Here is a 15,396-nt window from a genome sequence, read left to right as displayed (position 1 = left end):
AAGAAATCTTTGGAGACGTTTCATCTTTTAGGTTTTAAGTAGAACAATACAGCAAAATAATTCTGTTCAGTCTCAAGTGATATACCTTTCTGTCCAAGGCGGTGAATGGAAGAAGTGCCTCTATTGGACAGTAGACCTGCTTGTCCCTTCATGAAACCTGAAATTCAATTGGGCCTTCTCCTGCAGTGAAATTAGAAAGAAGCAGAGAGGAGGAGGGAGGAGCAGAGGGGATGTCCCACACGGGACAGTTGTGAAGGATCTTTTGCTCTCAGCATCAGTGACACCACCTTGTCATTACAGCTGCAAGGAGACAACATGGCTTCTCCGAGGCAGCCAGGTCGATCGTCTGTGGACATAGCTAATGTGATGCAGAGACTGCAGGGTAAGTGGCACTCTTTTGCTCAGCTGGTTTACGGACACAACATCCTCTGCTCCTGCACTGCTGCACTGTAATATTGTGCTGATTCAAAGTCTGGCTGCACGCCCATCTGAAGTTTGCCAACATTTGCAATCCAGGATGCTCACACATGCAGGCTTACATTTATACATGCTCACACACTTACAAAGTAGTATGTGAGCATGTGTGCTTACAGTTAGTAAACCTACTCTTAAAATAAATTTCTTGGCACTCTGCAAACTGTGTTGCCGGTTGATTTAAATAGTTTTAAAATGCCCAAAGTTTGCACTATAACATATGTGTTTCAGTACAAAGTTACACTACACTGCAGCTGACTTGTTCTCAAGCATTTGTAGGTTTTGAAAGCATAACAGAATCACACATTTGGCTAATTTGATATAGTGTGCACATGGTCCCTTTTGTCCAAGGCTTTTTTTCCAGGTAGTACGTAATCACATTTAGAGCATCAAGAAAAAATAATGTCGATTCCTGCAAATCTTGTGACCACACTACAAGAAGACATAGTGCGTTGTTTGGTGACCCAGACTGGGTAATTAAGAAGTTATTTGGAGGAACACAATTTGATTTATTTTGTGAATACGGTGAAATAAAGCACATGATTCATTTTCTTTTATCAGTTTGTCTTCACATCTTCACGTTAGATTTCATGTGAGTATTAGTAGGTCAAACTCTTAGTAAAGAGGCACACATTTTGACATCATGTCATGTCAAGTAGCATCAAGTCTTGTCACCAGTGCAGAGAACGCTGTGCTTCTTAAGTGCTAGAATGCTATTTAGTCAGAAAAGTTCTTTCAGTGAACTGATTTTTGCTCTTTAGTTGTAGGTTATTTTGGTTGTTGTTTATTTTTTGAGACAAGATAATGATTGCAAGAAACATTTAATCTCCCTCGAGTCTTGATAGGAGATACTGAATCGTAACAACAGTGCCTACACAAGTGCACAGACAATGCACTGAACAAGACTAAAACCTGACACCCTTTCTGTCCTTGGTAAGAGAATAGGTCGATAACGCGAGTCTCTTTTTGTTGGCGTCCCCCTTTTGTTACAAGGGCATTAGGCCACAACCATCATTTCACAAGTCTGGTCAAGTCTGGCACAGGTTTAGTTGTATTTCAGATATACAGTATACTAGGAAATTTCACACCTTATGGCGTGTCGCCATAGATACTGTTATGAAAGGTTTGTCTGTGGTTGTGCCAGTGCTGCCCAGTTCCTGCTGCAGAGAAACCTCATTTCCTGTGCATTGCACAGCTATTTCACTTTGCTTAATGGTAAAGTATGTTAACTAAAAGAAGGTTATAAATGTGTGACAAAGAACACTTTTGTGTGGCTGTTTTGATATCTTCATATTGGCTGAGCTGTACCCTGATGAGGGACTACCAGCTCACCCAGAGTTAATTGAAGCATGCTTGGATTGTTTCTTGACATTGCAGTATTGCCGAGTGATAAATATATGCCAAATCTCTTAGGTCTTACAAAGAAAATGATAAAAATCCTGTTAAAGTTCACATGATCAGTGCACAGATGGCACGATCTGCACTGCAAAGTGCCAGCCGCTGTTGTGTTTCATGCCAGGAAGTGTATATTAGTCACATCTGGAAGACATTAGCGTGCCGGTGATTTTAGATGGCAATCGGCAAGGTGCTCTTGGTTTTTCCACTGGAAATCATATGCAGCTTCCTGTCAATTAAAGTATCCTACAGAGACAATTATTGCACACTCACTTTGAATGGAGCAACAGATGCATTATTGACAGCAAAGCCATTATGTAAAAAGGTAGATTAAGAACGTGTTGCTTCTATCATGGTTTCCCGCTGTTTGTCGCTTTCATTCAAAATCTTTATGATGGTTCACCTTGCAACCTTAAATGCCCTCGGGGTATAATTGATGCCTGTTAGTTGCCAGGTGGAGCATTCGTGACAGGCGTGTTTCTTTCATAATACGCTCACTGACTTCTTGTGGGTTTCACTCTAGTTGAGACCGTGTGTCAAACAGGATATGCGGAAACACAGCTGGTAAATTGTGTGCAGTGAATTGCGTGCGTAGGTTTCGGCCTTTCTGTGTAGTTTGCATGTACTGTGGGATTTCACAGGGTATTCTAGCTTCATCACAGTCTGAAGACATGCAGAAGAAGATGAAAATGGGTGGATGGATAAATGATCATTTAAAAAATGAAGAGCAAACACCGTTCAATCATGTTGTGGATATTGATGTTGCAAAGTTTGTTTACCAAGGAGCATTTTGCAACTTGGCATACATGTGTTTGTTGGCAACACATGTATGCCACAAACACAAATATCAAGAGTGGAAACAAAAACTTGTAACAAGCACGATCTGCATCACCATAATTATGTTGGTCCAGTATCGTCTTTGCAACTGACCAATCATGTTGTCTCAGCATTCTGTTAGCATTAGCCAATACGTTAGCTAATACTATTAGAACTGTCGCCAGCAAACCAACATGAGTAACTAATTTTGACTAACAGTAACACTAACTTGATAACATATTTGTTACATTCCAATAATCAATAAACAACATACTTGAAATGCCTGTTATTTGTTCCAGAAGAGAGTTTTACATTAAAAAAAAAAGGAAAATATTTCTTTTTTACTCCAAATTTCAAAGCTATGACATCACAACAGGGTGACTGGTCAGTTGCGATGTTGATCCTGGACCAACATTATGATGATTATGCAGGAACAACACCAACACATGTCTTCAAATTATTTTTCAGTCAGATCAGCAGCCCAAAATGTAGAGATATCCAGATTAAAAGATATAATTAGATATAAATGCTCACATGTAAAGGACTGCAACCAGTGAGTAACATTAGAGCAATAAATGTTTAGCGTGTGTCGCGTTCTTTGAGCTCTGAAAATCATACTTTTTGCTAAAACATATTCACAGCTTACATGTTGCCAGTGGTCACACTTTGATGTAAGAGTGCACCCGTTGTGTGCACCACAGTGGATTGTCGTTACATCATCAACAGAGTGACGGCAAGTAAATGAAAAAGAAAGAAAGAGAAGCATGCATGTCATCAGCCGTAAGAGATGCTTTTACTCTGCTGCGTCACTGACAGCTGGTGCAAACAGACAGCCATCAAACTCATTTTACCTCATGAACAAGGAGCCTAATTACTCTCCGCATCAGGCTGTTTTAGATTCCTAACATTGTAGAAGCTAGTTATTTCTCTGCAACAGCTTGTATTATGCTTATATGTCTTTGTTTTTGAAAATTAGATTACACCGTTGCCATATTACTATGAAGATAAGTAAGCCATTCTAAGTAACACATTCTCACTCATGCATTTCATATGGGGCTGGCTGGCTTGAGTCCAACTGCACATCATTTCTTGGCCTACTTGATTGTTGTTGGCCTGTTGGAGCTCAATTAGGGCTGCTGCCGACTAAATGGAACAAAAGTAAGCTTTTACAGTGCTCCCAGGTGACCACCGTTAGCCAGTGAAGCTGAGCACCGACTCTACAGTATTTCCAGTGGTATCATCTCTCCTAAGATCACCTTAAGTACCTCATTACTCACATGAATTGCAGGTGTTTTAGTGGTTTGATGTGTTGTGTGCTATTTCCAGTTGAGTGTATGCACTTTATTTGCCACTTATCTATTAGTATTATGTCATTGATGATTAAGTATGACACAAACATAACGACTCATGATTGCATGCTGTTTTAAATAGTCCTAGGCAGAGCTTTTAAATCCAGATAGTAAGGTGTGAGCTACCCGCTACCTGCATCTTTTTACAGGAAATGAGCCTTTTAAACAATTCAATTCAGTTCAATTCAATTTTATTTATATAGTGCCTAATCACAACAAAAATTGCCTCAAGGCGCTTCATAGGTACAGAGAAAAACCCAACAATCATATGACCCCCTATGAGCAAGCACTTTGGCGACAGTGGGAAGAAAAAACTCCCTTTTAACAGGAAGAAACCTCCGGCAGAACCAGGCTCAGGGAGGGGCGGCCATCTGCTGCGACCGGTTGGGGTGAGAGTTCAGGACTCTGGACAGCTCCTTTATACCATGCTGAGCATTGCACCGAACAGCTGGAACATCAGGAAAAGTTCAATAAGTCTTAAGTTTATTGTTTTGTTCATTTTGATGTTCTCATTGTTTTTTGGGGTGGGATATCGAACATCAGTACTTTTGTTTCCTTGCATAGAATAACAAGAACTTGCTACTGATTGCCAGATTTTTATTGTTTTAACTCACTGAAGATAATTTATCTGAATTTCTCCCAGGCTCCGCATCTGGTTATATGTTTTCGCAAACCTTCCTGCCCCACATGCCGGTTTGTTCACCTTCTCCGGTTGGTACTAGGGGTCTGCCCTTCCTGCGAGCTGCTGCCAGTCTCACTGATGCCTTTCCCAAACCCCAGTCTCAGGCCCAAGTCTTTTTCCACTCCATATGGCATTTTCTTTCCACAAATAATCATAATAATATTGGTCACACATGATTGGCTTCTTAACATGATACAGTTATTGTTTGACTCATACCTAAGCAGGAGTTTATCGAAAACAGTGCCTTTCATTTAAACAACACTTATAATTTGAGCGGCTTTAGACTGAAGAAAAAAGCAGAAAAAACATCTTTATATGTTAAGTTGTTCAACCACACCCATATTGGCACTAGTATCCAATATTTTTTTTACATGATTCCTGCCCTAGTTGCCTCTGATAGGAACAAAAACAGATCACTTCCTTTGCAGTTGAGATCTTTTCCTGGGTTGGACCTGTCTGATATGGAGAGTTTGGTATTTAGCTGAGCTGAGTAATAGTTTTAGTACCTCTAAAAGCTTATTGTTCTCAGTATGGGCAGCTTTACGCGTCATTTTAAGAGTACCGATAACCTTTTGATGTTTAGATAAAAAACAGAAAAACATTTTCACCCAAATAGCTTTTCTGGGCCAGTTTCACCAGCAGTCTATAGCGCGATAATAATAGAACGGCAACCTCAGGCCTATTTTTAACATATCAGAGAGGCTTTTAGCATGCTGGTGGTCTTGAAAGAATAAAGGGATTTTTCTGCAGGAGCTGAGAAGGTATCATGTGCCATACTTAGTAACTGTTGTATGTTATATACAGGAGAGTTGAGTGGTAGTCAGACTGGTCAGAGCTGAGGGGGTTCTTCGAGGTCTTAATAGAACAATACGGGCACGCTTGAGAGCTTTAACATGCTTCTTTTTGTACAAAGGGGATCCCGGCGTGGGTGTGTCTGCTTTGACGTCACAATAGCATTGACACTGAGAGAGCAGGTGGTAGACATCACTCACTAGACTGCATTAATTATTAAGATTAGTTGTAGCATAGAGAGCTTTGTGAAGAAGTCTAATTTTGCTCTTTAATAAATAAACCTAAATGTAATTTATTTATTTGTGCTGTGAAGAAAGTAACTTGTTGAAGTTTTAGTTTTAGTTTGTCTTGGCTTTTTAATGCTTTTAAATGTGTCAGTCTCATAGAGGATTAGGCAAATCTAAGAGGCAAATACAGCCAAACGCGCACACACACACACACACACACACACACACACACACACACACACACACACACACACACACACACACACACACACACACACACACACACACAAACCAAGCTTAAATTGGGATAATGCATCCAGGGCTGTGACATCACCGCCTCCCGCATGCTGATTGGTGGAGCCATGCTTCAAGCTGAGCTCCCTCCAGCCTCAGATGGTACGATGATACAGCGAGGCAGTAGAGCGGGGGCTGTGCACATCCACACAGGCATGGCTCCTCTGGATGGGAAAAACACAGGAAGAAGGAAGGATGGGATTGTAAATCACCCTTTCTGTTAGGGTTTTCTGCTTTGCCGTTTGTGTGCGCGTGTGTATGTGTGTGTGCTTGTGTGAGTGTGTGTGTGTGTCAGGTTGAGGGTGTCAGGGAGGAGGGGACGTATTCATCACAGCCTCCAGCAGCTCTTTTGCTTTCACTGGGAAACCAGACAGCCAGATCTGTTTTGCTTCCTGCTGGAAAAAGGGTGCAAGGACATCTGGGTGTTTTTGTGTCAGTTTTTCCACTCTGGATTTTATTTTCTCGCGCACACATATATGCACACTGGAACTCATGAAATGCACAGGGCGAGAGCCGGAGAGTGGGGTGTAGAATGGCTCACTATAAGGATGTATCTGTCAGGAAGACTTCTTTAAATCTGGTGACTGGATTTTTTCAGTATCTTCGTGGTAAGTAGGGCATCATCTCTTGTCTGTGTGGTCGTATGTGGCTAATATGGGGCATAATATATCCTAATGCTTTGTAGGTGAATCCCTGCTTTGAGAACTAGTTAGCCTGCTGCCCAAACACAGCTCAGTGTTGCATCCTTGCATGTTCACATCTGTATGTACTTGCTATGCTTCAGTGGGCATCCCTAGTGCATCAGTGATGAAGCATTTGCCTGTGGGTTAACTTGATATCTTTGCTTCCTCTATAGTGTTCGCAATGCCTCCTTAAACACGTGACCACTGTCTATATCTCCAAGGGTGGATATTTGAAAATGGCCACTCTGTGTGGCATGCAGCATTAGCCAACTGGTATGTTTGACAGAGTGTTAGAAATCACTTCTCACCGTGTCAACAGCCAAAGCAAAGAAATGTGTTGTTTTTATTACACATCCTGAATAATGCATGAGGGATTTGGAATGAATATATTAATAGGCCACAAGAGAGGCTGAGGGTGACCTAAACAATCACACATGTTAACGCTGGACATGCAGGGTTTGCGGGGTGAGAAACTGCCTCTCTACTCATCCTCTAATCTCCTGGTGTGACCTCCTTTGGAGCGCACTTCCCAGGAGGATCCTTTATACTAGACCTGGTAATCAACCGCACACATCTAAATAGTCCACAAATTATGCATGCGGACATACACGGTGCAGGAGTGCTCCAATGCTACCAGACATTATATAGTGTAAGTTATGACAAAATATTATTCTGACCGTGGAAGTCCAAAAATGGTTTCAAGTCACAAAAGTTTAAGCGAGATTATTATTTTATGTGTTTTATGATTTTTTTTTTAGTAGTTTACTATGTGTGTTCGTTTCATCTGGTGGTTTGTTCACTATAAATATCACCAGTTCTTCTGGTGAGCCTAACGTTGGAGCATAATGTATCGGAGCATGCGATTTAGCGATCATGTGTTGACATGGACTATGTTCCTTTAATTTCCAGATGAGCAAGAGGCAGTGCAGAAGAGAACCTTCACAAAATGGATCAATTCTCATTTAGCCAAGGTAAGTGTGAGTTTCCATCCATGCAGTTCACTGCTTTCTTTACTTAACTAACCTAAATCACTTATAAACTATCAGAAATGTAATTTACAGGCTGATCAAACTCACTTAAAGCAACCTGTCAAACTTGTCATATTTATGTAGCTTCTATTTTCAAGCTGCTGACCTGTCAGATCTGTAAAAGGAAATGATTTTTGCCACGTGACAACACCAGCCTTTATAACACTGCACAAGACAAATGAATTTATCCAGTTAGCTGTAAATAATGACATCGTTTACCAAGATGCTTAAGCACTCAAAACAAAATCCTGTTTAATGAGACTGGGCTGTTGTTTTACAATTGGTCTAATGAAGGGGAAGGGACAAACTCCACATACATACAAACCTGTGATTCTTCAGGTTAGATCAGACAAAGATCAGTTCAGTTTTAAAGAATCAAACTTGGAATATTTATAGTCAAAGTGAAATGGATTTAAGGATTAACTAAAAACTGGCGTTTGAGCTATGTGTTTGTAGTTTTTTTAGCATTTGTGTGTCTTCTGTTTAAGAGTGCGTAAGTATGTGTGTTGGTGTTCGGCTATTCATGTACTCTGTGTGTGCGTCGGCGTGTGTGTGTGTTTGCGGAGAGGATTGGCAGGGACAGTGATGCAGTGTGCAGATGGAGAGCAAGAGGGTGAGGACTGTTCCCTGCAGGCCGTCGTCTGCTTATAAGGTTCATGCATGTAAATTACAAGGGCCTAATGCACAACAATAACACATGCCCACATGCTGTATTGCATCACAGTGGGACTGGAATGCGTCAGGAGCTAAATTAGATTGCGTCCGTTGATGTACTGCATACCAGAAATTACTCAAAATATAAATAACTAGCTGGGAATCTTTATGTAACTGCAGATGACACAGCAAAATGTGTAGCATGGGGCAACGCTGCTTGTTTTCAGTCTGGGATCTGGCAAAGGATTTGGTTTAGAGGGGGCCTTTTGTTGAGCCTGATCTGCCCACGATAGTTCAAAGCTTGGCTTCTAAAACTTTAGAAGAATCTGAGTAATGTGGTGGGCCAGAGTTGGGACGCGCTGTTGGTCTATTCATCATTATTCATGCACTGCGCTCAAGCTCACACACTGCGCATACCAATAGGACTAATGTAGCATAAGCCACATCATGAAAGCCATTTCACACAGTCAGGTTTGCACTGCAAGCAACTCCTGAGCAACCGCCTGATTTACCAGAAGAATTAACAGTGGCGACTTTTCTTCTCAATTTTTTTTTTTGCTGTCATGAAAAAATTCTACATAAAGATTTGGTGCACTCGTGTATAAATATTTAAGAATCGCTTTGAATTAAATTAGCTTTTTATAGATGAGTGTTGAACAAAGTTTATCAAAGTTTGAACTTCCTCGAGTTGTCACACTTCCGTTCAGCCTTTGTGCCCATTTCCTCTGATATTGTGTTACTAAGCAACTTTCCAGTGATTCTCACTGTTTTTCCACTGCTAAGCGTTTGCTGATAGCGCAGTAATTTTTAATTTTCCAGGGTACGTGCGATTTTCCAAACTACAAAGGCTGCTTTATGCTGAAGGGCTGCTTTTTCTTTTTATCTAACAGAAATAGAATAGATCACGACATATAGATAAAACTCTTTAAACTTACATTCCTAAAATTGGGTCTCATACTTCAATGTGGATATTAAGCTGCAGTGTTGAAGGAACAATGTGCATTTTAATTAGGTTGTATAAAGAGGTGAAAAATCACAGGAAAAACCCAAATGGTGATCCCACGCAGTGTTATACTGTCTGGGCATTTACTGAGATTTTTCATTTAGATCATACAGAGCTGAGCACAATAAGAGATTATCTAATGTTGTTTTGTGACAAAAAGACAAAACAGTACATGCAACCAGTAACAAGACAGTAGCTTGCTTCTTCATGCTGCTTTGCCCCAAATAGGCAGCCAACAGCATCCTGTCATGGAATATGTTGAGTTGTGAAATGGCCCGTATACAGTGCCAAATAAAGAATTCCCATGGTGAGCTTTGCTTTTAATTACAGCTTCACTGTGCTGAATAAATAAACATGTGTTCTGGTTATTTATTCTGTGCTGAACGTGTAAAACAGTACGTCATAACGCTGTCATTCATGTTGGAGAATCTGCAGTTCTGTAAAAGTGTGGATATGTTATCAGGAGACAGTAACCGGTTAGGGTTAAATGAGTACCATCGCCTCAGGACTGGGCACCAAGCCACTGCTGAGGAAAAGGCACCATCTTTTCAGCTGCAGGGAGGCTGTGTAGTTGTTGCTAACAAGCTTGTTTCTCACAAACAGCCTTTGGTTTCTCCTCTTTGCTGTAATGTGCTGGTATCCTTCGATATGCCAGACTTCATAGTGTAATGGTTTAGCTTCTAATTACTGCAGATTTTCATGACATTTTTGCTTCTGCACATTAAAACCGTCTTCTCTCCTTCAGCATAAACCACCACTGGAGGTAAATGACCTGTTTGAGGACATCAAAGATGGGGTGAAGCTCTTGGCACTGCTTGAGGTCCTGTCTGGCCAAAGACTTGTAAGTATTTATTTTTTTTCAGGATCTAGGCATAAATTAAATGAATTTACATTCATGTGAAAAAGAAAGATTGCACAGGACTTTCAATTTACAGTCCTGTGAAAAACTAATTGCGCTCCATGATGCAGTGCCTTGTAACACCTTTAGAAGCAATAACTTTGATTGCTTTCTCTATGATTTTATCATCTCTCACTTTGTTGTGAGAACATTTTGGCCCATTCTTTTAATCCTGCTTCAGTTCAGTGAGGGTTGCAGACATTCTGTCTGAAGGTACCACCACAGCATTTTAGTCACCTTGAGGTCAGGACCAGTGCAACACCTTGATGCTTTTATTTTTAAGCCATTCAAGTTGTAGATTCGCAGATATGCTTGAGATCATTGTCCTATGATGGAACCCATTTTCGGTAAAGCTATAGCTGTTGGACAGATGGTTTCACATTTGACTCTAAAATACAGAGGAGTTCATGGCCACTGTACTTCAAAATTAAATACTGTGTTTGTTTTTATGTGATTGTGGGCAGAACTCTTCACTTTGGTCTCGTTTGTGTAAAGAACATTATTCTAAAAGTCTTTTAGGTTGTTCAGATCCAACTTTTCAAACCTAACCTGTGCTGCCATGTTCTCGTCTGACAACCATTCTGAACAAGCCTTATTTGTTTAGTCTTTCTTGAATTGGGCCTGTAGATTCTGAGTTGTAGCTCTTGGATGTTCTGGGATTTCTCCGAGGATTGCATGGTTTGACCTTGGGCTGAATTTGCAGGGAAGTCCACTTCTGGGAAGTTCTGCATGTTTTCCACTTGCAAAAAAACTTTCTCATTGTGTAATGATGGACTTCAAATTGCTTCAAAATAGCCTTATAACCCTTCTCAGACTAATGTTCAGCAACAATTGCTTCTCTTATGTAGTTATTAATGTTTTCCTCCTTGACATTGTATTAACACGCATCTGAATGCTCCAGACCTGCAACCTGCCAAAATATGTGCTTTTACTGGGGTGGTCACACTTGCTGATAATCAGTTAATAAAGTGGATTTGATTAGCAGCAATTGACTGCTACTTACCTTGTAATTAATATGGAACCACTAAGCGTGTACTTAGGATTTTACAGGACCATACAGTATGTGGGGTTTTAATGTTAATGTTCTATTCTGTTAAATGAAGATGCTAGCAAAACCTACGTAATGATTTATTTTGTCCTGTGTTTAAAGCAACAAGCAAATCTAGTAGTATATACTATACTGTAAACTTAGACAACTAAGTTTCATTGAAAAGGTAAACATTTAGTCGTGGATTACTGTACAAGGACTTAATTTTGATCTCAGCCTCCCCGCTGTGAGGAGCTGTTAGTACTACAGTGCCGCTATTTCACTCTCTCCTGACACAGAAATACAGAAACACACACACACGCGCTGACCCAGATTCTGTTTTGCAAGTTCTGATTAGACCTGTCTTGATACAGACTTCCATGTCATCTGTAAAGCTGTTGGTTGGCAAATGAGTCATTCACTCTTTTCATGGTGAACAGTGTTTGAGGATTTCACTTACCGCTTTGGTCGTATTAGATCAGCCAAGATTTTAATATAGACAGATATGATTGGTTCTAACTCATGCTTTAAAGCTTGGGATTGTACTTTTTTTTCTCAAAGCAACTTTGGCACTCTGCTGTTAATTTATATACGAAAAGTCCTGCTAATTCTCACAGACCACTCCCTGTGTGTTACAGTGAGTCAAGGGTAGCTGCAAACAAACACAGCTTTTGTGGGATTAATAAAGTTATCTGAATCTGAATTTTACAAATTAGATGGCAGATGGTTGGATGAAGATATCCTTAACTTTAATGAGCTAGCTAAATTTTGACTTTCTGTCCTTTCTGTCTTAAGCCTCGTGAGCAAGGCCGCCAGCTGAAGAGGATCCACTGGGTTTCCAACATCGGCACTGCACTCAAATTCCTCGAAGGCAGGAAGGTAAGCATGCAGTCATAATGACAATTTGACCTTTCACAGTAAATTTTGTCAAGTATTTTTCTTCCACAACTGAATATAATACTTGAAATATGTGACATGTCTTCAAGAAGTCAAGGTATGGCTAATAACCCCCGAGAAAAAGCTTTTGATTGGCTATTTGGTTAGTATGCATGAGGTAGCTGTCGGTAGAAAATGCACTACGTTTAGAGAAGCAGGAAACGGGACTTCTTGATTACATAAGCCATCTCTAAATCTCTTGGCTCTGTTGAAGCCTGTGTCCCACTTTCATTGGAGTTCCCTCAGGACTGAGACTTCTATTGTTGTGATCTCTCTCCCATCACGTGTGGCTTCAGTCTGTGTATCGAGGATCACCGGTCAGTCGCCAGTAAACGCCCTGTGTGATCATATGCTGTATGCATCCTTTTCTTTTGATGCACGATGTAGACTATGCAATGCTTGGATACAATCATTTGTTTTCTATAAATGTAGCCATTAAGCTTTTCTACTGATGTGTGTTTAAAGCATTTTGACTACACCACTGATTACTGGTATGTTTGGCTCCCTAAATTCCAAAAGCAGAGATGCGAACATGACAAATTGTAGCAGTTCTTCAATGCAGGGTTTGAAACGCTGTGTTGCATCTGCTTTCGCTTTAACCTTTAGTTGAATACTTTTCTTTTGTTCATCTGGTTGACTCTTCATTGTGGCTGTTTGTGCCTTCTGCCAGTGACAATACTTAACTGCATCAAAGACGTGGCTTTGATGACTTTGAACAAAAAAAGCTTGCAGATTTCTTTGGACTGTGTAACTGAAAGGGTTCCTTTGGGTTGAACGTCTCACTTCTAGACTGCCTGAATATGACTTAACTCTCATAATAACCTTTCGCTTGGCTTTTGTTTCAGATCAAACTTGTTAACATTCATGCAACTGACATCGCAGATGGCCGACCATCAATTGTCCTTGGGTTGATATGGACTATTATCCTCTACTTCCAGGTAATACTTCATCTCTCTTTAAATCCCAAAAGTTTTATTACATTGTCTCTCTCCAAGGTGAGTTGCTCTCCTGCAAGTAACACCCTCTGATCATTTTTTATGGTCAACATTTAATGTATTGCTAATCTTTATGCTGTCTAACCTTTACAAAGGACAAAGTATGTAAGTCAAGCAGCTTAAAGGTGATGTTAAAAATTACAGATGCAGGGAAATCTCAAGACATGCTGCCATGTTGTCCTTGTTTTCTCTTCTTTTCTCTCAACTAGATTGAAGAGCTAACCAGTAACCTGCCAGCCCTTCAGGCTCTATCCAACAGCAACTCTTCCGTGGAGAGTATTACCAGCTCTGGAACAGGAAGCCCTCCAATGAAGAGAAAGGTGGTCAACAAATTTAAGGGCAATGCCAAGAAGGCACTGCTCCAATGGGTGCAGTGTACAGCAGCCAAGTATGTCACTTTAAAAATCATCATCATGATATATATCATATCGGAAAGGTTCGTGTATGCAAAGTCTGCAAAATGAACATTTTCACATTTTTCTTTTTTAAGGAATTTTGGAATTGAGGTGAAGGACTTTGGTCCCAGTTGGCGTGATGGCGTTGCATTCCAGTCAGTGGTGCACGCCATCAGACCTGACCTGGTGGACATGGAGGTGGTACGGCGAAGAAGCAACAGGGAGAATTTGGAGGAGGCCTTTTCACTCGCAGAAAACGAGTTGGGCATTCCCCGTCTGCTGGATCCAGAAGGTGTCCTTGACCTTTTCAACAGCTCGCATTAATTATTCCAGAGTTGCAGGCTATTCTTGCAAAGTGGTATTGAGCATGCATGCTTAACTGTTGAGTGTATGTTTGCTAGTGTTTTAGCACAGGAAATTGTGCTGCTAAGTTGTGTGGTGGAAAATACCACCCTACAGAGGATTAATATTCTGTGCTATCTGTAGCTCTGAGTTTCAGTCTGTGTAGAAGCAGTCTGCAGCAGCTCTGCAGTCCTGTCTTCTGTAGCAGAGTCGTGATGCTTTATTGCAGCTACACATTGAAATGCCTTTGCTTTTACAGGAGCTTGACCCCGTTTTCTAGAAACATCAGGTCAAGGATGGAAATGAAAAAGACATGTATAATTAGCCGGCAGGCCTTGGGAGAGTTATCCTAAGGACACAAAGTATTTATGTGCCATACTGACTTAATACCAAAAGTAATGACTATGTCAGATATCCTCCTCATCATAGCACATTTTACCTTTAATACTGACAGGATTATTAAACGTCTCAATATATTTGCATCCATTTTTAATATGATTCTTTTTGTATTCTTTCAACAAGTGCAGTGGACAATGTTTATGTTAATCTGCAGATGTGGACGTAGACAAGCCAGACGAGAAATCCATCATGACATACGTGGCGCAGTTTCTGAAGCACTATCCGAACCCCCATCATTCTGAGACTGACGGTCAGCAAGATGAGGTAGCTAACCCTAAATTTATCATTTATTTTTCAAGTGTATGTAGGCAGTGATAGTTTGGGGTAAAATGGGGATTAGAATGAATGTGTAACTACATACGTTACTACATTTAAATTTGTACTTAGTGCCTACAGTTTTTCCAAAAACTGCCGACATACAGAGAACAGTCCATACTTAATGAAAGTTGCTTCATCTGCTGCTGAGCAAAAGTTTTGAATAGCTGTGTCTGCTTATATGTGATTCTTGTCATTTTATCACATAAAGCTTAAGTGAGATAAAGCAATCATTGCATGATCACAGCATAAATATAATCATCAATATAGTTTTCCATCAACATGGGCTCATTTAATTTCGTTCTTTAATTTATTTTTTGTGCACAATAAGCTGCTTCTTGGCTCAATTCCAACTTTTGCACTGTCAGTGCCAGTGCTCCAGGTGAGCGTTCAGGTCACGGCGCTGCATGCTTCCTGTTTGGAGTGAATGTCCACCTCGATCTTGTTCCATTTTCTATCCACTTTATTTCTTTTTCCCTTGCTGTTCTAATGCTTTTATCACATATTTGCATCTCTCCGCTTTCCTGGATAGTTTGGTCCCCAAGATATAGAGCAAATGCTTGAGGTATGTTCAACTTAAAAGACTAAATCAGAGTTTCTAACAAGATACTGTCTGTACACCCTTTTCTTCTACCTTAACTTTTAAAACTATTTAGTCCTTAAATGTAGAGGTTGTGTTTGCGTGTGGGTCT

At 40.4% G+C, this 15,396-nt stretch overlaps 1 protein-coding gene across 1 annotated transcript in view; it reads left to right on the top strand.

The window, feature by feature from the left end:
- The first annotated feature begins 312 nt into the window (after window positions 1–312).
- syne1b (spectrin repeat containing, nuclear envelope 1b) overlaps window positions 313–15,396 on the top strand; it is a 73,779-nt gene continuing 58,695 nt past the window's right edge. Inside the window, exons 1-9 of the mRNA XM_080871846.1 lie at window positions 313–382; window positions 7,622–7,683; window positions 10,143–10,238; window positions 12,118–12,201; window positions 13,104–13,196; window positions 13,463–13,641; window positions 13,744–13,940; window positions 14,544–14,653; window positions 15,036–15,086. Of these exons, the coding sequence (XP_080727972.1) occupies window positions 316–382; window positions 7,622–7,683; window positions 10,143–10,238; window positions 12,118–12,201; window positions 13,104–13,196; window positions 13,463–13,641; window positions 13,744–13,940; window positions 14,544–14,653; window positions 15,036–15,086 (939 nt within the window). The 5' untranslated portion in view covers window positions 313–315. The remainder of the gene's footprint in view (window positions 383–7,621; window positions 7,684–10,142; window positions 10,239–12,117; window positions 12,202–13,103; window positions 13,197–13,462; window positions 13,642–13,743; window positions 13,941–14,543; window positions 14,654–15,035; window positions 15,087–15,396) is intronic.

Source organism: Rhamphochromis sp. 'chilingali' (assembly GCF_963969265.1).
Source record: "Rhamphochromis sp. 'chilingali' genome assembly, chromosome: 21".
NCBI classification, from domain to species: domain Eukaryota; kingdom Metazoa; phylum Chordata; class Actinopteri; order Cichliformes; family Cichlidae; genus Rhamphochromis; species Rhamphochromis sp. 'chilingali'.
This window is presented reverse-complemented; position numbering and strand designations above follow the sequence as displayed.